Source organism: Chaetomium strumarium (genome assembly GCF_033439665.1).
Source record: "Chaetomium strumarium strain CBS 333.67 chromosome Unknown B0T15scaffold_7, whole genome shotgun sequence".
NCBI lineage: Eukaryota > Fungi > Ascomycota > Sordariomycetes > Sordariales > Chaetomiaceae > Chaetomium > Chaetomium strumarium.
Window position 1 is genome coordinate 2,111,708 of NW_026944435.1, and position 25,328 is coordinate 2,137,035.

Sequence of the window (25,328 nt, forward strand, 5' to 3'; positions counted from 1 at the left end):
ACTTTCGTTGTCCATAGTTTGGTTTTCTCGAGGTACATAACTTTGAATTTCAGTTCTCTGCGGAGGTGCATGACATCAATATACCGAACTGCGATCCCTGTGGAGGTGTGCGTACTCCGTAGATTTCAAGTTGATAGCTAATGTAAGGTAGCTAAGGTAGCTACTCCTTGCCTACTGGAACATCTTAACCGCTGCCTCTGCTTTGCCCTGTTTATTATCCGAGAATCCCGACACCCCGTGCCTGTAGCAAATCAACCGTTGCGATGGCACATGTCACAATACGACCCGAACACATCAAGACGAAGCCCAGACGTTGCTTCCATCATTAGGTAGTTATTACAAGAACGAACATCATACATACATACATACATACAAGAAACATTACAAGAGGATCTCAATCAACGCCCCCGATCCCCTAGTATCCCCGATTGCTGCCACCAAAGAACGTACATATCAAACACAGCCTCAAAACAACCTAAATCATCCAGAGCAGAAAGGCAAGCAAGTCGACAAATAACCGAAACTACCTAGCCAGCCATGACCTAATAATCCTCCTTGATATCATTCAGTCCGTACCAGCAAGTGTGTTCAAATACGACCTCATCAAGCCAGTAAACCGGGCCCTCGCGGCACTTGGCGGAGCGATGGGCCGCCTCTAAACGCGCCACCTCCTCGAAGTTGAACTGCTCCTCAAGCAGCTTCTTCACCCATGCGAGCTCCTCCTCAGATTCTTTCTGCTCCTCTTCCAGCTTCGCATCACCGTTCATCCGGGGATGCTTGTGCTTGACAAAGTAGCTGAGGTACAGGCGGTAGTACTGCCGCTCGCGAGTCGGGTCGGTCGGCTTCTTGTAGATGGGGCTGGCGGCGTTGTCGACAAAGTCGTACGCCGTCTCGGACACGAAGCGGTTGGAGGTGCTGGTCAGCAGCATGTCGAGGAGCGAGTAGCCGATCTTTTTGCGCCGGTAGTCCGGGTGGACAAAGACGTGAATCCTGGCGGAGGCTCGGCTGCTGCCGCTGCCGCTGCCTGCGAGGCCGAATTGCCAAGGCGACAGGAAGGCAAAGCCCAGAACTTCGTTGCACTTGTCCTGTTCGTAAAAGGGAACCTGGCCGAAGGGTGATAACGAGACATTGGTGGTCTTGGGAAACCTCTCCTCCCTGGCTGAACCGCGCACGGCGACGAGGAACGGCATCCCGCGGTCCTTGGTGGCGGCGAGAACTCTCTCAAAGTTCGCGCTTGACAGAGGCTGGGAGTCGAGTGTCTGTAGGCCGTGCTTCACCTCCCAGTTGTAGATGTGAGACACTGTCAGCATGTCGGCCGGTACAGCCGGGCGCAGGAAGCAAGCGATCCGTGGCACGTAGGAATGATATTCGGGCGCCGCAATGTGACGCTCCTGGATCTTCTAGACCCGATGTCGGTCCATCGCCGCCCGTGTATCCCCCGCTGTTTCTCCCGGCGAGATTGAGTTCGTGCTGGTACTCCAGCGGCCGGTATGACGCGAACGTCGCCATCGCAACCGCTTTTTTATCTCAGCGAGCGAGGTACCGTTCAAGCGCCGCGACTCCAGCTGTTTGTCGATCTTGGAGTGATCGACCAACGTTTCTGGGTACTCAACCGGCGCCATGAAGAAGCCAGTGTTCGTGTTTATGTCACATCGCCAATGCTCCACGCGACCCTTAGTCCCACGGAGCGAGGCGACGATACCTTCCGGGATGGCATCCATCCACGCCAGGATGAACTTGTCGAGGTAGGAAGGGTCTCCGAACACTTCGTTGTGGTCCCTTCCGTCAAGGTCGCCCCAGTTGTATTTTTCCCAAGTGTTGTCGTACTTGGCGAGGCTGTGCTTCAGTCCGATGGCGTTCCTTACGTCGCCATTACCGCTCCGCCCACTGCGGCCCGCATCTTCTTCGTGGCCAGCACCCACCTTGGGGTTATCCAAAGCAGGGGCTGTACCCCAGGATGCCGGACCGCTGCCACCCGCTACTGGTGACCATCCTTCCCAGCCGCCGTCGTCTTTGTTACCGGTATTCGACACCGGGACGCGGGGCCGATGGCCCTGGTGGTAAAGCGGGTGGGTGGAGGGATCCAAGATCCCCCTTTCAATCCGCAGCGCGTCCCAGTAGTTATACAGGACAGGCTGCGGCCGCTGGGCGGTCTCCACTGGCCTGGGACCCCGAGAACGTCGCTTGCGCGATGGAGTTGCTGTCCTCCATTCGTTCTCGGTTTCGTCCTCTCCCTGGGGTCGGCTTTGAAAGCCGATGGCAGCCAAGAAGTTGTCGGCTACCTGGGGTGAGTCGAAGTCGCTTACTGCGATACGCCCAGGGGTGGTGGTGCGGACGGCCATGGTAGTGGCGATGTATATTGGTTCAATGAAAGAAGTCCCTAGCGAGAATGATCCTTCGAAAGCACGGCGAAGTGTGCTGAGAAAGAGCACAAGATGCTGCACCGAGCTGGCGTAAGAACTCGGAACTAGGTACCCGACTGTGAAGGGCGGGCGATTTGGCTCAAATACTTGAGAGGGGAATTTCTCGACAATCAACTTAAAGGACGGGAGGCAGCTCGACGCGCTTGATTGCAAGCTTGGCGGGCCGGAAGATGAGAGACGTGACTCGGTTTGAGGGTTGGTTTGTATTAAGTCGATGTGGGATGATATAAAAACTGTGAAGTCGGTTGGGAAGGAAAGAGCGTCTGACGAAGTGACCAAGTTGTGTGAAGAGGGAACTTTGGGTTGGCTTGTTAGCAGAGCTGTTCGGGGTATAGATATGTCTGAGGAGAAGAACGGAATCAGCCAGCTGCAATTTTCGCCACTACATTGCTCGGGAAAAGCCCTTATGGTACTGAATGGTGACGCGTACAGTTCATATGGCACTGTCACAACTTGCCACCTTGCCTGAGGCTATCAGTGTCGTCCCAACTCGTTTTCACTCAGGTCCAACCAATCCAGCAGCTGGGTCCGATCATCTCATTTACAGGTAAGAGGATGACGTGTGCCTTAGGCAGGGAGACTGTGTAAACGTACACCATGATCATTCAACCGTGAGAAGCCGGGGGCCGAAGAGTGAATGACTACCGTACCTTCGTCACGGTTTGCCCGGTTATCTGATGCTCGACAAACTGGGACCTCGATAGGTTAGTAACCAAAGCTTACCTAGGTACGTTTCTACTATTATCATACTTAAACTACACATCGTACTGTCAGAAGATTCAAAAACGGGTCATCAGACACTCGACTCTCTCAGGCACGAGAAACGAAGTTTTCATCGTCCCAGAAATGGAATGTCCAGGGTATCTCTGGAGAATCCGCATAACATTGGGACTGGCGTGTCACACGCGGTGAAAGCAAGGCAATGTTGGAACACTGCCAGTTTAGACACAGCGCAAGTCACTGAGTTTTCTACTGCTCTGGCCGCCCACGTATTCTATCTCGTCTTAGTTCGGGTGCTCGGGCATCTCATATTGAAGCTCTTATTGGTAAGTGTGTGTTGCTTGGAGGACTTGAAGATGGGGGACGGGGAAAGCGATGGCCAAAGCCGCTGTATCTGATGTACCTATGCATCGATGACGTTTTGGTCGGTATTCTGCCGAGGACTGGGACTTTATCTACCTAATTCATGCAAGTTCATGAGCTGAACTCGTGGGATTCTATTACCGACACAAGTTCATGAATCATCATAACAACCGCCACGACAAATGCTGACGTCTACCACTGGTACTCAGAATGTTTAAGACGGCATTCCTATGGCCATACCTGGCGTTCAAGTTGTTTGAATATCGTCCTCATATTGCTGCATATTGCGTGCTAGAAATACACTCAGTATCAGCCGTAGGGCCTTGGTAGTGATCTCAACGTGACGTTTGCTCTGGCATTGCAATTGGAAGTCTGAGTCCTGCGGCCACCATGTGTGAATACGTACCTAAATAAGGTAGGTACTTCTTAAGGTGGTTTGGGCGTTTCGTCGTTAGTGCAATACTAGTAGTTTCTGTCCACGATGAGGTTCTAGTGGTGCTGTTACTGCTGTGTACAATACAACCAGAACAGCGGTTGTGTGGAAACAGGGACGTTACCTGAAAGGTGGGTCCCCCACTCCCCGTCCAGTCTCATGGGATTAGTCTTTCAGGCCGAATCGCGTCACGCCGTCACCCAACTCTAACATCGTACCGAAGCCCCGCAACAAAGATGCTGTCCATCCTGCGCAAGGCGAGGCTCAAGGACAAAGAGCTTCGGATCTTGATGCTGTGAGGCTCTCAAGAAGTGCCGCTCTGGCTGGGATCCGAGGGTGCTGACCAAAATACAGGGGTCTCGACAATGCGGGCAAAACCACTATTGTCAAGAAGATAATGGGGGAAGATATCAACACAGTCAGCCCCACATTAGGTTTCATCATCAAGACCATCGACTATGAAGGGTATGTTGACCAGCTTCTCAAACTATGTTGCGTCCATTGACTCGTACCGTGTTCAGCTACAAACTCAACATTTGTAAGCTCCATGGTTCTGAAGTCCATCTCAGGCTCGTCTCACTGTGTACATGGATAGGGGATGTTGGCGGCCAAAAGACGCTGCGCTCATACTGGCGTAACTACTTTGAAAAGACAGACGCCTTGATCTGGGTTGTCGATGCCACAGACAGGTTGCGTATCGATGACTGCCGCGACGAGCTGCACGGCCTTCTTCAGGAGGAGGTGAGCACGATCGTTTCTACGTGACCACGGGCGCCGGCGGTTGACAAAGCGTGAAGCGACTGTCAGGCGCAAGCCTGCTGGTGTTTGCGAACAAGACAGATGTCAGAGGCTGCATGACTGGCGACGAGCTGTCAGAGGTTTGTATCCGCCATTATTAGCCCGTTCCAGATCTGATGAAGTCTAATGCTCAGACTCCCAGGCTCTACGGCTCGGCGAGATTCGCACACATCGATGGAACATTCTCCAATGTAGCGCAATGACCGGGGGGAATCTCAAGGAAGGCCTGGCTTGGGTTGTCGAGGATGCGAAGGCCCGCCTCTTCCTGTACTGACCTCGACCCGTTGAATGGCACCAGCCAGTCCCTCTTTTGTGCCGGGTTGGTCAGCTCCAACATTGCCACAAACCGGCTCCCAGTTACTGTGGCAACCCAGAAACGACAGCCCAACGTGGGTCTTCAGGCAAAGCTCCGGTGAGGACAAAACAATGGCTGTGAGGATGAGTGGAAAGGGAGAGAAAGATGGCGGCTTGTTTACGCACGGAAGTAGCCTTCTCCCAAGGAAGCACAGATGATGGATGAGGAATATCCTGAAACAAATGTATTTATTTGGCACTTCGAAGGTTGCATCAACTTGCACACAATGCCGGTGTTGAGGTCACCTGGTCATAGCGCCGGGAGAGCTGCACAGGGCTTGGGCTGTCGAGAGACTCGGGACGGGGGCTTGCTCTGGCCTATCAGCGGATGGCGTAGGCTGACACAGCGGGGCGATGGGATCCCAGTTCCCCCTGCCGCCTCAGGCCCTGTGGATTCGGGTGGGCACATCGAGCTGCCCCTCTGAGTCTCCATATGTCTGTTTTGAGCTCCGAGGATTCGGGCTTTCACATTGATTGTTGACACCAGTCCGCCCTGGGATCCCCGTCGACAGCTGCGTGCCGTTGTGCCCCGAATTTAATACCTCAGACTCCGTTGCGTGTCATGCCGAAGCCCTTGTCTCGTAACAGTCATGTCCGACGAAGTTTCCGACTTTCTGCGCTCGGTCGAGTTGCTGAAGGAACGGCGAGAAGAAGAAGACGAGGCCAGGTCGCGAGAGCTTGAGGAGAAGATTCTACAGGAGAAGAAAGAACGCCAGGCGCGACGTGCAGGTACGCCAATCCGCTGCCAGTCAGCACCTCACCCCTCCATAGCTCATCACTTCAGTCGATAAAAGCTGGAAGGGAAAAAAAGCTGGCGAATCGACGCGCGTGCCATGCTGCACTGCGCATCTGCAAGCTGGAATCACCAGTCCGCTGCCACTAGAACTAGCTTGGGCACTTTGCCTTGGATGGAATCACTGACAGTTTGCCTATCTCTTCACCTAGAGCGCGCAAGATCAATTTCACCACAAAAATCATCCCCTGCAAACACCCCGCCGCCAACTGCCCACCGCAGGGGCAGCGTCCTCGCGTCGGCTTCTGACGGCACAAGTTTGGCATCACCCGGCCCTGAGAGCACTGGGAGTCCCAGGCAGCGCGCCGGTGAACTGTCCTCGGAGATCATGGAAAGCACAGCCGACTATTCGGGCTCGCCTACCAAAGAGAACGACTCGCCATTCGAGTCGGATATCAAGCGCACCAGCCTGACGATGGGCTCGCCCTCCATCGGCATGCCGGCGGCGCGATCTCCCCTTTCGTGGCAGAGACGACCAACCTCACAGGCGTCGGACCGGCCCAAGAGCAGACCTTTGTCTATGGTAGCTGCCGAAAACGCCGCCCGTAACTCGCCTGTCCTCGCCGAATCCGCGCCAGCGACGGAACAGACGATGTCACGCGACCAGATCGCTCAATCTCTCGCGGGGAAGGACCCTTCCTGGTTCCGTCAGACTGCTGACCCAGGCCGTGGTTCCGCAGCATTCAGGAAGAACCAGGTGGAGGACCAGGACACAGCGGACATGTCTTCTGTACGCACTCAACTCCCTGGTATGTCCCGAGAACCGACGATAGAACCACCCAAGGAGAGCCCGGGTGTTCGACCAGTGACGCCTACCACCTTGCCAAACAACCGCGGATCACCACTCCCGCTGACCGGCTCGCAACGTCTGGATCCCCCCGTTGGTGACGGCTCTGAGGACGCGGATGCCCCTGCTCTTAGTCGCCAATCCATAACCTCGCCTCCAGGCCGGACGTCACCTACCAGGCCGGTCTCACCCACCAAGGGAATGGGTGGGTTTGTGCAGAGCGCCATGATGAAGCGTTCTGACAGCGTCAAAAGGTGGAGCGTCAACTCTCCGGCTGGCTTGCAGCGAGTGGATTCTGCTAAGTCTAATGCTGTCGGTAGCTTGGACAACACGCAGCGCCCCTCCACCCCTCAAACCCGCGCACGTTCAAAAAGCATGCTCAGGGAGGGGCCGGAGACAGTTGTATCGTTGCCAGCTCCGAACGTAGACAATGAAGCCGAGGATGAGAAACCGGACATCGATGGTGGCTCGGTCGCGCCGGCAGAGGCGACAACGAAGGAGGAACAGGAAAAGACAACTCCACCAACAAGTCCGTCCAAAACAATGGATCCAAGGCGATGGAGCCCGACAAAGAATTCCAGCTGGCTGGAGGCCGCTCTGAACAAGCCTGAATCACCGAAAGCGAAGCCGACTTCGCCTGCGCCAGCCCAACCGGCATGGATGGTCGAACTGAATAAAGCAAAGGCGCAGAAGGCAAGTGCTGATCTCGCGCGGAGCGCTTCTCAACACAAGAAGCCTGAGATCAAGACTGGTGGGCTTATGAGGTCTACGCCTATGGGCGCGAGTCTCAAGCCAAGCGCTTTGAGCGGGCTTCCAGCTGTGCCGCCGGTATCAACAACAAACAAGCCGGCCATTGCCGAATTGCGCGGCAGTCTTAGAAGGGCCTCCCCAACGACCGAGGGTCCAAGCGAGAGCCCTGGAGATGCCGTAGCCGCGGCTAAGGATAAACTCGAGTCCCAGTCAAAGAAAGATTTCCGTGGAAACCTCAAACCCCGAGCTCCGCCTCCGGAACCGCAGTCATCGGAGCCCACCGATGAGCTGAAAAACGTCTTTGGGAGTTTGCGGAGGACAAAGACGCAGAACTACGTGGCTCCCGATGAACTCAAGGATAACATCCTCCGAGGCAAGGCGGCCCTGAATCTCACAGGTGGACCCAAGAAGACAGATCGGAAAGACGACTTCAAGGAAGCCATTCTCAAGAAGAAGGAAGAATTCCGGAAATCTCAACAAGAAGGCCGGGGCGTCTCAAGAGCGTTGAGTTCTGCAAGTGAAACGTCTATCCCTGAGGGGATCGCAAAGAAGCTGGAATTGCAGAGGACAGGGACATTCTCCAGGCAAACGCCAACTAGCCCTGAATTCCCCCTCCAGAGTCCCGTACTCAGCGTGTCAAACCGGTCCAGTCATATCTCTACAGGATCAAAGCACGATGTTCCCGCTCTCGGCTCAGGGGTCGCGTTGAAGGCTTCGTCCGAGCCGGCACTGTCGACCACGCTCCAGAAAACAACAGACGCTCCAGGCCGGATCCAAAGCCGAGTGGGAGGTTTAGCAGAACGCTTCAACCCCGCGTTGGCTGGTCTCATAGCGAGAGGCCCCCCATCAATCTCTGGTCCATCCAAAGGCCCAGGAGCATCAAGTGCTTCCGGGTCCAAGGCAGCGGAGAGTGGCGAGCCCGCAGGACCTGGCCCTCAACTGACCCATATGACGAAGAATCGAGCCCGTGGCCCTAGGAGGAAGGCTCCAACCTCCGTCGCTGCGCCAGTCGATGCGGCCAAGGAGCAGGCAGGGGAATCAGCCCCCGAACCAGAGAAGAAGCCAGTTATGTCACCTCTTGAGTCAACCCGGAAGCTGCCTTCTCCTCCCCAAAAGCCAGAGCCGTTTGGGCTTCCGAAGTCCGAGACCAGTTCGCTTGTCGGTTCGAGGAACTCATGGATCCGAGACAAGCCGAAGGCTGCTGTTGAGATGGTTTCTTCGGCCGACTCATCTACAGGCGTGTCCAAGGAGGAACCGAAATCAGTTGGCCAAGCCAACACTCCGCTCAAAACTCGACCACGCTCTCCAACCAAAGTCCATGAGCAGGTGGCAGCCCTGGCAGCCCTGAATCAGCAGCTGCCAAAGCCTGCTGAACCGAGGGGTGAGGCACCGCAGCCCGCTTCACCCAAGACCCGGCCGCGTTCTCCGACGAAAGTCCATGAACAGGTAGCAGCCCTGGCGGCCTTGAGCCAGCAGTCACCAAAACCTGCTGAACCGAGCGGTGAGGTATCGCAGCCTTCTTCGCCCAGGAAGCTCGACCTGAAGAGGATGTCCAAGTTTCTCGATGAACAAGCTCCACCCGACCCGAAGCCCGAGCCGGTCAAGTCCAAGCCTTCCTCGCCGGTCAAGGACCGTTTCCCTGCTCTTGCGTCCCCTCCCGTTGAGAAGCAACTGGGAAACGACGCCTCTGACTTGAAGCCTGCGCTTCCGATCAGGAGCGGCACGACATCATTCGGTGGAGTTGGCTTGGGGTTGACACAGCCGGCTCCGGCGCCGAAGTTGGCAGCCGAGAAGGGCATCGAAACTGAGCAACCACCGCCAGTGCCCGCTAAAGTGTCGAAGCCGCTTCCTGCACCTCCCGCTGCAACCTCTCCGCCTATGACGTCTCCCCGCATACCTTCCCCAGTGCGCTCACCTGGCAAACAGTCCTCAGATGTGTCAGGTCTCATCAATGAATTTTTCGGACCAGAGCGGCCGCGGCGGAAGTACGCGGCCGATGCCGCCGAGATCCTTATGAGGCGGCCGGTGTCCACCGACAAGATCCAGACGCAACGGGCACAGCTGATCCAGCTCACCGCCGACGGCAAGAGGATCCCTGTGCCCTCGCATTATGAGCGGGTGCTGTTTGAGCGCGAGATGTACATCTGCCCGCACACGTACATCGCCGTCACGGGGAGGAAGGTCAACGAAGTGTACTTCTGGGCTGGCGACGAGGTTCCCCAGTCAGAGGTGGACGATGCCCATCTCTTCGCCGCACGAGAGGCGAGGTCCTTTGGCGGGAAGCTCATCAAGTTGCTCCAAGGCAAAGAGACGTCCGAGTTCCTGCAGGCTCTCGGCGGTATTGTGATTATCCGGCGTGGATCGAGCAATAAATATGACTCGCTGGCGCCAAACATGCTCTGTGGTCGGCGGTACTTAGGACAGGTCGCCTTCGACGAGGTCGACTTCTCTCCTATGAGCTTGTGCTCCGGCTTCCCCTACCTCATTACCCAACAAGGCAAATGCTACCTCTGGAAGGGGAAGGGCAGCAACGTGGAAGAGCTGGGGTGTGCCCGGCTCGTGGGCATGGACCTTGCCCTGATGGGTGAGCTGCTCGAAGTGGAGGAGGGTAGTGAGCCGGACAGCTTCTGGGCTATCTTTGGCGGAATCACACGGCCAAGCTCGGCGGATCACTGGCGGCTGAAGCCGAATTACGACAAATACTGCGGGAGGCTGTTCTGCGCCAGCGCTGGCGACAAGGAGCAGGTATGCCTTTCTCTTGCTTTCCTCTGAGAGAGTTGGAGGAGTGTTACATACTAATGGGGCGGCAGATAACTGAAATATCGCCCTTCAGCCAAGCCGACCTCGTAACCTCCAATATCTACGTCCTCGACGCCTTCTTTGAGATGTACATCATTGTCGGCGCCCGCTCGCAGCACCAGTACGCCGCCTTCCGGAACGCGCTGGACTTCGCGCAAGAGTACGCCATACTGGCAGCGGGCATGGAGGACAGGCCGTTTGTGCCGATCTCCACGGTCGTGCTGGAGGGGATACCAAGGGATATGAAGAGCGTCTTCCGGAAATGGAGGGATGCGGCTAGCCCGACGGTCATGCACGTCTCCCCGCAGGCCGGGAATCCCAGTTCCGGTGCCGGTGCCGGTCCGCAGAGGCCAGGCGGGCTGAAGCGAGGAAGGAGTCTAAGAATTGTGCCGCTGACGCAGGCGCTGCAAGCGCTTTCGGAATAGACTACCACGCTGGGGGTGGAGGGTGGAGGACTCCTTTTTTCTCCTTTTTTCCTTTTTTCATTTTTTTTTTTTTTTGTGAGATAGTGTTTGGCTGCTTGTCCGCTCATCGTCGAGGCGCGTTGTACGGTGTTAGCATACTGGGCCATTGCATTGCATCGCGGTCGGTTACTGGTTGTTTTCCGGCGCCGGAGGCTCTTTGTTAAATGGTTGTTGGCATTGCCGTGTGAGGATTTGGGTGTTTGCAGCAGGCTGGAGTTGCAACGGAAAAATCAAAATCACTAATTCTTTGAGAGAGTCCTCTTGCGTAGCAGCGCGACAACACCTGGAGTTCAGCATGACCTGGCCTACTCAACTTGATGGCCAATGCCCACCGCTCCGGGATAGTCCACTTCCATCTTCAGCCTTCGATTTCCGGAAGGCAAGCAAGTAACCCGCTGGTGGACAATCCATATGATTCAGTATCAGGGTGGCACGTTCCGGACCAGACCCAACGCCCAAAATGCCAGCTATGCCTCCGGTATCAAATGTTTAGCCCAGCCCTTCCCAAAAACCTCCCAAACGCCGGTGAAACCCAATCACGCCCTCTGATTCAATCACTACTACCGTCCAACATTAGCGTCCCCATTTCCAACCTGTCCTTGTTGTCCTCCCCTTTCCTGACTCTGACCACGATCCCCATTCATCATCAGACCCTGAGCCTGCTGCTGCTGCTGCTGCTGCTCGTCGTCTGCCACACCGCCGCCGCCGGTGGCTTCACACACGCGTCGCACATCGTCAGAGAGTTCGGGCATCTGCCGCGCCAGCTCAGCCGCCAGGGTGTCGCGGAAGTCGCGGAAGGCGTGCATCTTGCCGCGCGCCAGCTGGTTCATGCGCCGCACCAGCTCGACGAACTCGCGCGTGTAGATGTCCGGGTTGCGCCCGTTCTCGACATAGCTGATCAGCGGCTCGGGGATGCCCTTGTTGGACTGCGGCGGGAGGAGGGTCGCGGCTTGGTGCACCTGGTAGAGTGATTGCGAGAGGGCGAGGCTAAGATAGGGTGTTAGGTTAGGTTAGGTTTTTAAAAGGTGTTGGAGAGAGAGAGAGGTGGATAGAGGGAAAAAAGGGGGTGGGTAAAGGGGTGTGGAAGAAGAGGTTATGGACTTACATATCTTGCGCGAGAGGCTCGCGGGATGAACGGCCGCCTGAGTCGTAGTTTGACACTTGGACGAGGATCTGGAAGAGGTCTTGGATTACGTTCTTGATGTCCTCTGCCCTGAGGTCAGCTCGGTCGCAAGATAGCGGACGGGCCGCGCAGACCTTGGGTGTTTTGCAGATCTGGCGTTATTGGCGCCATGATTTTCCCACTGTGAGGTTGTGGTGCCAACCAAGTCAGTGATATCAAAGAACACACCAGGTTAGAAGGCTGGAATGTTTCGAGGTCGGTTGCAGCGAGCTGGACAAGGCTGTGGTTGTGGAGGTCACTCGACCCCGGTCAAAGGAAATGACGCGGGACGATATCATTGGCGGCTAGGCCAGCTGTGGGGCAGCTAGCCGGGGCAGCAATGGCAGCCTTGCGAGCCTTGTAAGTTTCCCTGCTCAAGTACCTAACTCAACTCTCAACTGTCTCCAACCTCCACAAGCTGGCTTCCCGGAGGACTTAGTTTCCCCATTACCGGATATACAATCCCAATGTGTGTAGAGATGTGTTTTTATGTCACTATGAGGTTGTCCACGAACAACGAGCTGCACGGACGGAAGCCCGCCTGACCCTCCTGACCAACAATGCCGGACAAGGGCGGAGAAGGGATCTGCTGGTAAAGGGAACAGAAATATGAACACTAAGCTTTTGAATAATATACTGAGCTTGCGCAGTAGATATAAGCTACCAGACCTAGGTATGGGAGGGAAGCGCTGTGCTGGAAAGATGTTTCAGATAAGCTACACTACGCTGCAGTATCACACAGAAGACGAGTTGCTCTTGAAGAATGGCAATCTCAAATAAAAGAGCAATCCGCTACTAGAACGACATGACGAAACACCCGTTTTCTTAGACCAACAATGCGATGCCAGTAAAACAAAGAACTGACTGTTCTCCAGAGCCAACGCCAACCCTGCATTGCCATCCATTACCGGCCGAAGAACGCTTGTCAAAGCCACTATGACGCCTTGACCCACCAACCAAAGGGGCGAAACCGTACAATGCAAATACCAAACAGGAAGACCTAGACAACAAGCATCCATCTCAGACATCCAGGGAGTTTCAGACAAGGCCATGTCCAAGCTACAGACAGTGGAGTCACCCACGATGCCACGGAGTTGCCCCCAGCATGCCCCTTGCGAAGATCAACCAGTCGGTCCGTCAGCCATCCTTGCATATAGAACAGGCGAGGCGAGCCAGCGCTTAATGGTATAATGGCGAAGAATGAAGCGGGCGACCAGATAAGAAGCCGTTGTAGGTAAGACAGCCAAAGAGAGAGAAAAGATGGCGGAAGCCGAGACGATGTCATTATCATATGATGCCGCTGCGTTGTGTTGCCGCAAAGCCGAGATTCTCGGTCACCATATCTTCAAGCGGGTAGCCATTCTACTTCCGCATCTTCGGACGCGCAAGCATGTTCAGCCGGCTGAGGCTGATCCCCTTCTTCTTAGTGGGGCTCGGCGTACCCGGCGCCGTGCGGTTCTGGGCAGACAGCTTGCGGGGGCTGCTGCTCAGAGCGCGCTTAACACTCGCCGTTCCGACTAGACGCGGCGCTAGGAGGGCATCGCCCTCCGGAACCTCCTCCTGCTTGCGTTTCTTGGCCGCGCGCTCCGCCGCCTCCTGCTCGGCTTCCTCCTCGTCCGAGATGACGCGGTGGCGCTTCTTAGTAGACATGCCGTGAGGCAGCGCCAGAAAGACATCCCGTGGCGCCTCATTCTCCTTGTTGAGGCTCGAGCTGGAACTAGAAGCCGGCGTGGGGAAGCTGCCCGGCATGGTTTCGGCGGTCGGCAGGATCGAGGGGCGGACAACGCGCACGCTGGCCTGGCCAGGTGAAGAGCCGAAGGATTTAGTGGTGGCACTGCCAAAGCTGATAGTATGATCGCTGCGGAACGTGAAATCGCTGGGAACCGAGGACTCCACGGCGCCGGCTTTGAAGGACTTGACGGGAGGCTCGGGTAGGGGACGCTGCGCTGAAAGATCTGGATACGACACGTCGTTGCTGACACCCTCCGCAATCATGCCGTCGAGAGACGGGTAGTGCACCTCTCTCATTGGCTGGTTGCTCTTCGCCTGAAGCAAGCCGGACTTAACGGGGGAAGGTGAATTCTGGGTCAGAGCTGCACGCTTGGTTTCTGGTGTGAAGGAAACATGCTTCGCAAGCTTGCGACCTGGGGTCGTCATGGGGACAGGGAGACTAGTCTTTTCCGCGCACACCGGAGCCGGCGTCTTGGAACCAAAGGCTGAAGGCATTGGCAGAGCACTCTTGGTCTTGGACCCCGTTGCCTTGCCCCGGAGCATCGCTTTGACTCTATCAATTCGGCTCATAGGACTCTTGACTTCGGGCGCTTCCGTCGGCTCTTTCTCGGTAGCCGGGATCAAGGTTGGGAGCTGGCTCGTCGTGGAAGACCGAGGAATCCCGCTGAGCGTGGCTTTCGAGGGAGACCTAGCCAGCGAGGTTTGGGAGGGTGTCTTTACACTGGCTGCCCTGGCCAAAGACGACTTAGTCGGTGTCGAGAGGGATGCGAGGTTGGACTTGGACCGGGGGATGCGCAATCCAGCTGATCTAGGAGCCGGGATCGAGCTTCCGTCACGCGAGGAAGGGCGTTTGCTAGACGCGTCTTCATCAACGCGCTGCCGAGCGCGCTTGGCGGGAGCCACAGACTCCTCTCTCAGCTCGGTGACGGCAGAGGCCGGGGTTGGCTGTTTAGACTGAGATGTCTCGGGCTCGTCAAGGTTGGCCTTCGACTGACTCCGCTTGACACCTGCCTTGAGTGGCGTGGTCTTGCCTGGCTGGAACCTGAGTGCAGAAGGGTGGTTCTGGATCGAGTCCATTTTCTTGAACTCAGCCATGTGGGCGGCACTGAAGCGGCCTGCCTTTCCCTTCGCCCGAGCAATCTTGCGGCCGCCGACTTGCTCTTCCTCTTTCTTTTCTGCTTCATGTTGCGCTGCCACCTCGGGCTTGTACTTGACCGCGTCCTTGCGCACCTGCTCCATCAGCTGCTGGGCCTCGGCACTCAAACCGAGATCTGCGACGGGAGTCGGCTTTGGCCGATTGATACTGAAGGTGAAAGGCGACGAGGGCGGTCTAACGCGAGATGGAGTAGTGTGGGCTACGGGGGGAAGATTGTCGTCGAGGTTGGCAGTAGGCCTAATGTCGGTAAACCCCAGGCGTAGGGCAGATGAGGGAGGTCCCATAGTCGGGCGGACCTTGCTCGGATGCATCTCTGACATTGGCGGCTTAACGGGCGATGAGCCACCAGGAGTCTTGGGGTCCTGGACCGGAGAAGAAGCGGCGGGATTCGCGGCATTTGTGTTTTCATCGGGCGCGACCTCTTGGGTGTTATCGTCTTGCTCGGCCACAGGAGCTAAAGTAGGAGCTTCTTGAGGTTCTGTGGCCGGCTTTGATGCCTGTGTGCTTGTTAGCGTACCTTACAAACAGGCAATGCGGACGCGACCGGGCTGTCGCTGATAAATGTTTACTCCTGGGCGACGCCGATTGAATACCTTTGAGAGGCTCGCCAGACGCGCGGAACGGCGTGCCATGGTGTCTAGCGATTGCGACAAGCAAAATTATTCGTGTTGTAATTAGGACGGACGCGAAGTTACCTGAAGGATCAGGGGTTGGGAAAGCAATAAAGAATCGGTTGGGCGCGGAATGAAAAGCGCGATGGGCGTGGGGTGATGTTTGATTCGTTGGTGTTGGAAAAGTAAACAAATTGAAGTCAAAAATTGGTGACCGTGACGTAAACTCGCGACACAGTATAGTGAAGCCAGTGCGAGCACCTTCCACACTGTCTCCTCCGTTTCACCTTGCGAAGTTGGGATACGTTTGAACCTCAAAAAGACAAGAAAGCATTTTTTCAGCTTCTTACCCTAAACAAACGTGACATTAGAGAGAATAGAGACCTCCTTCACTTGATGGCTTGCTGTGTATACCGCAACCTGCCGCGTATCGGGCGGGTTTATCCACGTTAAAGACATGTCGAGAGATCTGCCCGTGTGATGATCCAGAAACCATCATTTCTATGAAGTTGATACAACACCAAACATGCAAGTTGATCTGGTTGTCATGCTTGTGACAGCGAAAAGCCCACCCTAGGCCAGAGAGGCTCCGTCTCCGTTAAGCATAGGAGGGGTGTCGCACTGACACAGGCGTGTCGAGATGAGGCTGTTTTGCGCCTTTACGCCGGGTTGATGCATCGAAGATGTCTAGGTGATTAGATCGTAACGTGCCGAGCGGTGCTGCTCCATTGCTGTATATTTAACTGCAGTTTAACGTCAGGCGCAATTACTTTGAGCCAGTCATCTACACAGTGATATACTTGTGTAACCGTGATACCTTATATCGGTAGCATTGAGTTAAGTTAGGTACTTTTCATGTCATGGGTACTCCTATGCAGGATGGAGTCATCAACATCAATCCTCGGATATGCTTTATGGTTTGAGCATGGGCTCAGTGTGCTAGGTGATTGATCGCTCCGCGTAGTAAGCCATGGGAACTCATTAAGACGAATACATAAATAGTGTCGTAGTCAACCCGCAGTCAGACACGCTGCGATTATTCGACATCACACGGATATTCTGCGGACGTTGCGTGTCATGATGGCTCCCGTCCAGGCTCGGTGGAGAGAGAACCCGAAGTGATCGGCCGGCGATTGCCGCCTCTGAGCTGGCCCCACCCGGGCTGGCGACTGCGGGGAAGTATTCGGGCGTGGCGGGGCGATGGTGAACCAACAACTTGAACAGAACAACAACGATCGACAGGTTCGGGGCGGCCTGCTGAAAGTGGTACAAACTAGGCGACGCAGCGCAGTCCGGAGTTGGACGTCGTCAGCTACTGAATCGCCATTCTAGGTAAAATGGTCCTGTGCAATACGTTATTGGTCGGTCACTCCGCGGCATCTGTAAGTCACTGCCCCAGATGGACAGCAGAGCAGCACTGGAAATATTTTGTAGACTCCGTCATACAAAACCGCTCACATCGATTGCTTTGGCGCTTAATACTGTGATGCTGAAATAGGCACTCCGTAATTCTATACGTATGTAGGCTTTCATCTTCTCAACTGTTCGACCTTATGATGCTCGTATTCCAATTTCGCGGTTAAAAGCGGGGGGAGCTTCAATTGCCAAGCCCGGAGATGTTGAATCTTCAGTGGTCACCTGAGCGAGTATCCAATGTGATGCAGGGGCACAGAGATGCAGAGTTCTGTCCCGGTTGCTGTGAGAGGGCTGGTGCTTCCCTCTCCACCCTGAATGGCATGCTAACGTTATCCTTTCGGGATACCGAAGTCGGGCAGTGGTTTGCGACCGGGATATGCCGAGAACGAGAACTCCAATGTGTAAACGAGGAGAGTGGACTGTCAAGTGCGGAAACACCCATATACCGTACAGCGAAGGCCACAACCAGATCACAGCGTTACAATTATCTGCAGCTCTGAGCCATAGATTTCACACCCGGGCGGGCGCTCTGTCATCGGAGGAAGCCGGACGCATATATGCTTCGATTCTTCGCACCTCCTTCCGATCATTAACCGGCAGAGCTTCCACCTCGAGTTGACGGCCCGGTGCAAGCAAATATATGACGCTTATTGCGGTTATCCTATGTCGGTATCAGTAATTTATAGGTGTTTCTGTTACTCGTTCCTACACAGTAGGTTGTCAGAGCTAGGATGCATAACGTTATAGGTTGATCAGCCGGACGGCTAAGACAACTCTAATAAAAGGGCCAGCAGCACTTCGCCAATCTGATAGTTATATACCTACTGCCTTGCCGACACCAGTAGAGGTTGGACAACACTGCCGTTAACCGCTGGCCTGCCGCGCCAGATTTGCGATGCATCCTCTGACAATGAAGATTCTCTGTCTCCTTCCCAACGATTGCTGTCTCGCTCCCACGGGTACGGAGTACTCTTGGGAAGTCGATCCTGGTCGTCCCCAAACTTGGCTGTGGCCAGTGCTTGACATCCGGTTCTTGGCCGTCCGGCACTAACATGCAGGGCCAACGTCGTGATGGGGTTCACCCGCTTCTGGCCGTCAGGGGCAATGCCGGGGCAGTCCCGACCTTCACCGACGTGCACTCCTGTCCACCAACATTAATTCAAGAGTCTAGATCCCATGGTCAAGCAATCGCGAGTCGCGGTGAACAGGTGGGAAGCTTTCCCGCTTTGGTCTTTCGGTGTGCCGGAGCTCAAGTGTGATACCTGGCATCGTCCAAAAAATCGCTGGAGCTTCCATTCGAGCTGTCCACACTGCACAACTTAAACCTGGCTACATGTAGGTACTTGCACAGTACGGATCCCTACAATACATAGCGACCTCAGTTTAGTTGGGCTGGTTTCCAGACTTGTCAGTGTGACATCCCCAGCAGACGTTGCAACATGAGGTCCCGGCCAAATCTTCAAGCTCGTCCACGGGGTCCTACTATATAAGTAAACGCTGTTTCGAGCAGAGCTTCGAGTCGATAGGTCCAACATTGGGTATCCAGCAGAGAGCTAAAAGTGAGCGGTCCGGTTTCTCATTGGTCAGCTTCTCGGAATCGAAGTTTTGAGGCATGTTTGTCCAGTTGAACAGAGCAGGAAGGAACTTCCGAGGAGCTCGCGTGGACTCATAGAGCCTGAGGTGTGTTCATCGAGCCTCCAACGGCAACTGAACGGTCAATCCGTGGTTTGGCCTCTCTCTGGTTAGAAACATCAGTGCAGATTCCTTCTTTCTTTTTATTTTACCTTAGCGTAAGCCCTAAACATCATGATATGCACCACGAGGTCGTAGTTTCAGCTTACAGGGCTTTCGAGCACTCTGCGATATCTGTTCAAGAAAACTCGGAGCTGGTAGAGTTCCGACAGCACTGGTCCCTTGAACGAGCATGATGATGACCGCGGAGTTGGTCCAGAGAGAGAGTTGGCACATGGGTCTGAAGCCAAGCCAAGTGCAGTTTTTTGTGCGCGAGCTGGCCCATCTTGAGCCAACGAGCTAGAACCACCGAAGCCGGCCCTCCCGCGAAGCGGGACCACACACCTTGACCGGGCCAGTCAAGGTGCCCAAGGGTATCGATTCGATTTGCGAATCTGCAGGTCGACTGAACCGGCATCACCGTTCGTTCGCTCGGCACCGCAGGTGGGCATTTTCTGAACGGCAGGTCATCTGTCTAGGTAGGATAGGCTGGATGGGGTGGATACTGGGCATCGGCTGATGGACCGGCAGGGACGAGCACGAGTCGGAAGTTGTGAACCGCAAGTCGGACGTGCTGCCGAACAAGATCGCATGGCTCCTTAAAAGCCACCGACAAAACCACGATTCGCACGGATGAGACCCGGATTTTAAATCCTTCGGTTCTGGACCGTCCAGCTGGGAGACGCAAAGAGCGGGAAGCGCAACGTGTTGAGCGAGGATCTGGCCCGAGGAGAAGAAGAGTCCAGGTGACCTGGTTCAGCCCAGCATCGGAGCCGGGGATTAGGTTCGGTGGCTGCACCTGGCTATTTGTTCCTTTGACCCTGGGCAGTCAGCGGGCCCCTCCCACACTAGGCCGACATTGCATTACATAAAACCCTCCGTTTTTCTCTTTTCTTGACACATTCTCGACCTGTCATCGACCTTCTGCTTATCTCTGGCCTTCCAGCGTCGCCCTCGACAATCTGATTTTGACACACAAAATCCGGGGAACCGCCTCGATCTTAGCCTTGCCTTATCGCCGGGACGGATCACAGACCCGGTCCAGCCTGCCGGATCCCGCGAACGCAAACACTCCTTCAGGTGGCGCACTGATTGGTGCTTTCCACCCTGGATCCGACGTTCAGATAACCTAATTCCGGACCGGTGCGTTTGTTTCGGATATTTTCTTGCGTTGCGTGGGCGACAGCAAGTCAGCTTCTGCCGTCGACCCATTGCACCCGAACGGTGGTTCAGGTGGTTGCAGCGCTCGACATCTCGCATCGCACCACTGCTGTTGCCCCGCTTACAGGGCCGACGCCCGCTAGTGTCAAGGTGGCACAGGGTAGTGGTAGCCGCTAGGTAGCTGGTGGCATCACAACTTCGGCCTTTGGTGGTGGTGGGAAAGCCTTGGAAAGGGTCCCCTTAGCAGGAGGACCAGAAGCTCTCACTCCGTTTCTTCGGACAGTCAGAGATATGTCCGATAAGATGTCGGTCGACAAGAAAGACCCGTCCAAAGATGATAGCGAAGATTCAATGGAGTCAAGCCCGGAAGGAGAGGCCCCCCCTGCGCCTCCGCAGCAACCGGCTGAAAATCAACAACCGAAGCGAAAAGGGGGTCGCAAACCGGTACGTTTATAGTGTCGCGGCCCGATTCTTCGTCTTACCCTTTCCTACCTGGGCATGCTCCCAACGCCTTTCATCTCATCCTATGGTCATCTTGAGTGCACATGTCTGAGCTGTTGCTTGCGCGCATGTGCTAATGCAACCGGTAGATCTATGCCACATCTGAGGAGAGGAAGCAGAGAAACCGCCAGGCCCAGGCGGCTTTCCGAGAGCGTCGGACCGAGTACATCAAGCAGCTCGAAGAGGCAATCCGAACTCACGAACAGAATCTGGCCAACCTGCAGGCCGCTCATCGTCATGCCGCTGATGAATGTTTGATGCTGCGTTACAAGAACTCGTTGCTGGAACGCATTCTCTTGGAGAAGGGCATCGATGTGCAAGCCGAACTTCGTGCAAAGACCGGCAGCCCAAATCTTGGCCCGACTCATGTACCCCAAAACTTGGTGCAACCACCGCCGATCCAGCGGGCCATCTTGAACAGACATCACGCCCGCAGGTCGCAATCTGGCATTGCGCCGAAACTGGAACCGGGCATTCCCGTGTCCCCGTTACCGCCTCCGATCCAGCCAAACCCCTCGGCCTTGTCACCCAGGCACCGGCAGACGCCTTCATCTCACTCCGGCTCGCCCGCGGGGACGACCTCCTTCGGCTCCCAGCATGGCGCGTCTCCTGCTGCATCTGACCAGATGAATCCCCCCGTTCGGCCGTCAATGCCGCCTGTGACCGCGATGAAGGCACCTCCACCTCACCTCGCACCGCTCCATGGTCTGCCCGGTATCCGACAAATGCAGGTACCTGGTCTCCACCATGGGCCAAGCCATATGAGAGGGGGCGTTTCCGGGGGGACTCAGTTCTACCCTACGCCCTCCTTCCAGAATCACATTGAGCAGCTCGGCAAGTTGGCCCGTTCCATTTCTTTTCCCCATTGCATATTCAATAGAGCTTTGTCGTCCTAGGTTTTAATGCGTTAGCTACAGAACAGGAATACGATGCTGCCGCCGATATGATGGAGGACCCGGGCGACACCCCAGATACGCCAAGCGGGCCCGGCCCCTATCCCGGACCATCCTACGCGGGGGAACCACAGCCGATGTCACTGGCATCCCCGGTTTCGACAGGCCCGCCTGCCGGCCATACCATCGCCGGGCAGTCACCGATCGACCATGGCGCCAACAGCCAGCAGCCCACTTATCCATCGATGACGCAGCTGCTAGACCCCAGCTATGACTTCGATCCCTTCGGGTTAAGCGCAAGCATGGCCTTCCCGACCCAATTCTCGTTTGACACCAGCAACATGCGCTAAGCCAGTCCGATCGAGTCGTGGCTGAGGGAGCAAGGAATGAGGAGCGCCGGCACGGCTGGCAGTAGTTCGTTTTGCGGCCGACGATCCGCATCGATTCACGGAGACCGTGGATCCCAAATCTTGCTTCATAGGATGGGCTACGAAGACCAGCAGTTGAAGGGGCCTGAGGTGAGGAAGGTCCAAAAGGGTAGAAGAAGATCAACGAAAAATTCGGCACGATTTACACCCGCGCCTCACGACACCGGCTTAGAGAACGGTTAAAAGTCTTTTTCAGATACCCCAGAGGAATTTTGCATTGCGCAGCGAAAAACGGGTTTGCGAAAGACTGATCCCCATCTCTGCTCAGTTTCGGCGGCGGAAAGACTTGAGTTGTCGCCTCGCAACACGCTTGGTTTCCTTTCACCACAATACGTCCACGGATTCAAGGGGGACAAAGAACAAAATAATACCCACAAGGGAGAGTGGCGTACATTTGGGCTGGCATCGTGTGTAAAAAAATTTTCGGCGTTGCATTGTTACGGCCCAACAAAAGTTTTGCTCTTCATGCTCTGGGAGATAGGACGAGGAGGACGAGGACGCACGGCACAATAGCGGACAAGGACGAGGACGACCCTAAGGTCACGATTCCGATGGCTTCTAAACAACAACGGCATGCCAGCGGACACCGTTACGGTCGTCTATTCTCGTCTCCTCCCGCAATTTCTATTATCACTGTACTGGCTTGATGACGAGCGGAATCAGCCCTTGACTCCGTGGCCGGGTTGGTTGGGGAGGAAAGGGAGACAACACCCCGTGCCGTCGTCCGTCTCGGCCTCTAAATTCAAGTCACTTGACACCTCCCTTTCCGTCTGCATTTTTATCACTTCATGGGATGGTGTTCTCTTGTGTTCTGTGAACACTATATGGAAGACACCCAAAACTCCCCTTTTTCATTGCTCCTCTTGAAAGGGACGGCGGGTACATGGGTGGCAACGGAAAGCTGCGAAATTGATATTGTATGTATTCAATCATCCGTTTATCCTCCGGACGCGGCGGCGGGGTACATGGTAGGTTTCCCACTACCTGCATAGCTGCTTTGTATTACATTCCCTCCCCATCTACCTGTCGTTTCCTTTTGATTTGGATTTGGTAGTATGAGGGAATTGGTTACGCCCTTCACATAAGATTTGACAGAATACAGATATAGCTTGTTTCAATAGTGGCTGTGGAACCGAGTGTAGCCGTCATCGAAAGGCTTTGCTGTGTTGTCGAAGGTGTGTCTCTAACTTCATCAGCGGGAGCAAGGCACGACTGATGCGTCATATGAAGTAATCTTGTAGTGCTGGCAGTGGCAATAGCGATGGCATTAGTCATGATGCGCGGGTCTTCGCTGAGAAGAGGTGTGGCAATTGTTTTCACGTAGGAGAGTATGGCGGCTCCAGGAACTTCATGACATCGTGGATGCGGCTCTCGTTGAATTGCGCGATGACACTATCGTCGGGTAACAAACAACAACCTAGAAAGCCCTAATAACAAACCTTAGCTACCCCGCGCACTGAATTTTGAAAATGGCAACCGAGTCTTCAAATTGTCCAAGTGATGTTCTCCGGAGTGGGTCCACAAATGCCAGTGCGCAAGTGCTTCGCTATGGCCACACCATGGGTGAGAAAGAGCTCTTGTAATTGTCTTGTATGGTCGAGACTGACTGAACAATGTGAGCGTCGAGCAGACATGGTCTTCATTCTGGCACCTACTGGCATTCTGTTAAGGCATTACTGCTGATATTCTTGGACTTCAGCTGCAGATATAATATTGGACTCGGTCAAGGAAGAAGTGCAAGGAGGAAGAAGTGCAAGGCAACCGTGACGCCTACAATAATGTTAATGATGTAATGGATGAGGAAAGGTGATCTAATCATACGGTAGGGTGGCGCTAAGAGGAAAAATGGCTGCATATTTGAGCTCAAGCCACCACCGTACTTGCCGTGCAAGCCAAAGCCCCTCCAATTCTTTTCCAGTTGCTTACCTTACCCCAGCGCAAGAAAATTCCGTCGTGGACCCCGGCAAGTTTGCAACAAACAAGCCCACCGAACCAGGGCTCGTCCGCGACGTACATCGCTTCACCCACCATCCCATTTCGATTTCTTCACCTAGGAGTGTGGTAACATCAACTTAACGCCTTGAAAGGCGACAACCGCAGCGGCAAGATGTCTGTCGCTCATCAGGTGCGTTTTGACTTATGTACTGGAGCATAAGAGCTCGCCGCTCCACCTTTCCATCCACACTTCATCGTAGGAATGTGTATCCTGCGAACTATCGCGCAATTATCGCGGGCTGGGAAGCGTGAAAAGATGCGGCTCCACGACTTCTTTAGATGAGAGACTGACTTGCCGGATTGCTTACAGAACATTTTCGACGTCCTCGGTTGGTCTTCCTGAGGCTCGATAGACGATCCTTTGCCCCCGCCGACGGGATGAGACTAACAAACTAACTTTAGGCAATGACGAGGAGTATCCCCCAACTCCCGCCGCGCCCGTGAAGACGGTCGAAAAGACATCAACGCACACGACGAAGCGCAACACCGATGGCCTGGCTCCTTCTAAGGCCCCTACCGCGACCGGCAACCGTCGGGGTGCCGCCGTAGGCGGCAACGAAGCTGGTGCGCAATCCCCCGGGTGTCATGGCGTTAAGCTGGAATGCTCGTACTAACTGCTATAAAGCTTATCGCGATCGTAACGCCGGGCGCGAATCGAACCGTGCCAAGCCCGCGAGACCCAACGACGAAGCCCCTCGTGGTGGACGCCGTGGTGGCTACCGTGGTAGGTGGTTGGCCGTGGAGTGTCCGACATAGGGTGCAGTATAGCTAACTATGCACCCTGCAGGCCGCGGTGAAGGGCGTGTGGGCGGTGATCGTCACCCCACCAGGAGTGCTCCTCAGTAAGCTCTATCATGAGATCGCGCTGTCCATGGATTGTTATTAACATCCTCCCTAGCAGCAACTCCGATAAGCAGGCTGCCCAAGGATGGGGCGCCGAGGAGGGACAGGCCGAGCTCAAAGATGAGCAGGCTGGCGAAGAGATCGCCCAAACCGAGCAGAAAGAGGCCGAGGCGGCTGGCGAGGCTGTCGCGGAAGAGCCAGAGGAGAAGCACATCACGCTTGACCAGTACCTGGCTCAACAAGCCGAGAAGAAGCTGGCCTTGGAAGCCGAGGCCGCATTGAAGGTCCGCAAGCCCAACGAGGGCGTGAAGGACGACAAGTGGAAGGGCTTCGCTCCCCTCACCAAGAAGGAGGAGGAGGAGGAACTCTTCGCTGCCCGCGAGGGCAAGGCCAAGCGTGAGCGCGAGCGCAAGCAAAAGCAGCTCCTAGATGTCGACATTACTAGGTATGCTGCTGAGCCCGAGCGCACCCGCGGCGGTCGCGGTGGTCGTGGCGGCGCCCGTGGCGACGCTGGCCGTGGCCGTGGCCGCGGTGCCCCTCGTGGCGCTCCTCGCGGTGCCCCTCGCGGTGACTTCCGCGGTGACTTTCGGGGTGGACGCGGTCGCGGTCAAGAGAACGCGCCGCTGAACCCCAACGACGAGGCGGCTTTCCCCAGCCTCGGTGGCAACTGAGCGCCCCCGCGCGCCATGCAGGGCACTCTTCACGAGCTACTAGACTGAGAGTTGTGGAGTGTGCCAGGCCAAGAGGCAAGAGGATTAGCGACGATGGACTCGGGCGGATGGGACAACCGGCATTTATGATTGGGCCGTGGACAAAAAACGGGACAACTTGATGCCCACAGACCTTTCCGCGTACGAAAAGGTCCATCGCCAACTCTACTAAAACGAAGGAAAAGGTTCCTTCTCGTTACTGCAAAAAAAATGGTTTTGTCTGACATTTACCTGGTTCATGTGTGGTTCCGGAAAATGGCTGGCTGCTTGGGAGTACAACGGGTATCCGGCAGCTTCCATGGTGAC

The 25,328-nt window shown here is 55.4% G+C and overlaps 7 protein-coding genes across 7 annotated transcripts; 4 read left to right on the top strand and 3 right to left on the bottom strand.

Moving 5' to 3' along the window:
* Nucleotides 1–267: 267 nt before the first annotated feature.
* On the bottom strand, nucleotides 268–2,342 carry B0T15DRAFT_577636 (uncharacterized protein; the record flags this gene model as incomplete). The annotated part of the gene is made up of 2 exons (XM_062871063.1): nucleotides 268–1,300; nucleotides 1,544–2,342. 2 exons carry the CDS (start codon nucleotides 2,340–2,342, stop codon nucleotides 543–545), a joined length of 1,557 nt encoding a protein of 518 aa, XP_062718342.1. The 3' UTR covers nucleotides 268–542.
* Nucleotides 2,343–4,175: 1,833 nt separating this feature from the next.
* B0T15DRAFT_487644 (ADP-ribosylation factor family-domain-containing protein) lies at nucleotides 4,176–5,011 on the top strand (the record flags this gene model as incomplete). Its single annotated transcript, XM_062866452.1, has 6 exons — nucleotides 4,176–4,234; nucleotides 4,294–4,404; nucleotides 4,461–4,477; nucleotides 4,535–4,680; nucleotides 4,737–4,817; nucleotides 4,880–5,011. The coding sequence occupies 6 exons, from the start codon at nucleotides 4,176–4,178 to the stop codon at nucleotides 5,009–5,011; spliced, it is 546 nt and encodes a 181-aa protein (XP_062718343.1).
* Nucleotides 5,012–5,580: 569 nt separating this feature from the next.
* B0T15DRAFT_543260 (uncharacterized protein) lies at nucleotides 5,581–10,720 on the top strand. Its single transcript, XM_062869979.1, has 3 exons — nucleotides 5,581–5,820; nucleotides 6,037–10,166; nucleotides 10,232–10,720. The coding sequence occupies exons 1-3, from the start codon at nucleotides 5,682–5,684 to the stop codon at nucleotides 10,643–10,645; spliced, it is 4,683 nt and encodes a 1,560-aa protein (XP_062718344.1). The 5' UTR covers nucleotides 5,581–5,681; the 3' UTR covers nucleotides 10,646–10,720.
* A 217-nt stretch (nucleotides 10,721–10,937) lies between these two features.
* Nucleotides 10,938–12,081, bottom strand: B0T15DRAFT_577639 (transcription factor subunit Med10 of mediator complex-domain-containing protein). The gene is made up of 3 exons (XM_062871064.1): nucleotides 11,942–12,081; nucleotides 11,790–11,892; nucleotides 10,938–11,671 (listed from the first exon to the last, which is right to left on the bottom strand). Exons 1-3 carry the CDS (start codon nucleotides 11,976–11,978, stop codon nucleotides 11,245–11,247), a joined length of 567 nt encoding a protein of 188 aa, XP_062718345.1. The 5' UTR covers nucleotides 11,979–12,081; the 3' UTR covers nucleotides 10,938–11,244.
* Nucleotides 12,082–13,053: 972 nt separating this feature from the next.
* Nucleotides 13,054–15,691, bottom strand: B0T15DRAFT_309847 (uncharacterized protein). Its single transcript, XM_062863912.1, has 2 exons — nucleotides 15,327–15,691; nucleotides 13,054–15,230 (listed from the first exon to the last, which is right to left on the bottom strand). The coding sequence occupies exons 1-2, from the start codon at nucleotides 15,363–15,365 to the stop codon at nucleotides 13,209–13,211; spliced, it is 2,061 nt and encodes a 686-aa protein (XP_062718346.1). The 5' UTR covers nucleotides 15,366–15,691; the 3' UTR covers nucleotides 13,054–13,208.
* Nucleotides 15,692–19,955: 4,264 nt separating this feature from the next.
* B0T15DRAFT_562471 (uncharacterized protein) lies at nucleotides 19,956–21,852 on the top strand (the record flags this gene model as incomplete). Its single annotated transcript, XM_062870579.1, has 4 exons — nucleotides 19,956–20,096; nucleotides 20,243–20,884; nucleotides 20,969–20,999; nucleotides 21,071–21,852. 4 exons carry the CDS (start codon nucleotides 19,956–19,958, stop codon nucleotides 21,394–21,396), a joined length of 1,140 nt encoding a protein of 379 aa, XP_062718347.1. The 3' UTR covers nucleotides 21,397–21,852.
* Nucleotides 21,853–23,581: 1,729 nt separating this feature from the next.
* B0T15DRAFT_497028 (uncharacterized protein) lies at nucleotides 23,582–24,983 on the top strand (the record flags this gene model as incomplete). Its single annotated transcript, XM_062867235.1, has 6 exons — nucleotides 23,582–23,599; nucleotides 23,780–23,798; nucleotides 23,872–24,033; nucleotides 24,095–24,193; nucleotides 24,257–24,311; nucleotides 24,368–24,983. The coding sequence occupies 6 exons, from the start codon at nucleotides 23,582–23,584 to the stop codon at nucleotides 24,981–24,983; spliced, it is 969 nt and encodes a 322-aa protein (XP_062718348.1).
* Between the last annotated feature and the right edge of the window lie 345 nt (nucleotides 24,984–25,328).

Bases quoted from the DNA above. Each gene is read 5' to 3' on its own strand.
- B0T15DRAFT_543260 (XM_062869979.1), top strand. From the start codon at position 5,682: ATGTCCGACGAAGTTTCCGACTTTCTGCGCTCGGTCGAGTTGCTGAAG. The intron at 5,821-6,036 runs GTACGCCAATCC...CTCTTCACCTAG, and splicing joins ACGCCAGGCGCGACGTGCAG to AGCGCGCAAGATCAATTTCA. The intron at 10,167-10,231 runs GTATGCCTTTCT...ATGGGGCGGCAG, and splicing joins GCGCTGGCGACAAGGAGCAG to ATAACTGAAATATCGCCCTT.
- B0T15DRAFT_577639 (XM_062871064.1), bottom strand. From the start codon at position 11,978: ATGGCGCCAATAACGCCAGATCTGCAAAACACCCAAG. The intron at 11,893-11,941 runs GTCTGCGCGGCC...ACCTCAGGGCAG, and splicing joins AGATCTGCAAAACACCCAAG to AGGACATCAAGAACGTAATC. The intron at 11,672-11,789 runs GTAAGTCCATAA...ACCCTATCTTAG, and splicing joins GAGCCTCTCGCGCAAGATAT to CCTCGCCCTCTCGCAATCAC.
- B0T15DRAFT_309847 (XM_062863912.1), bottom strand. From the start codon at position 15,365: ATGGCACGCCGTTCCGCGCGTCTGGCGAGCCTCTCAAAG. The intron at 15,231-15,326 runs GTATTCAATCGG...ACAAGCACACAG, and splicing joins GTCTGGCGAGCCTCTCAAAG to GCATCAAAGCCGGCCACAGA.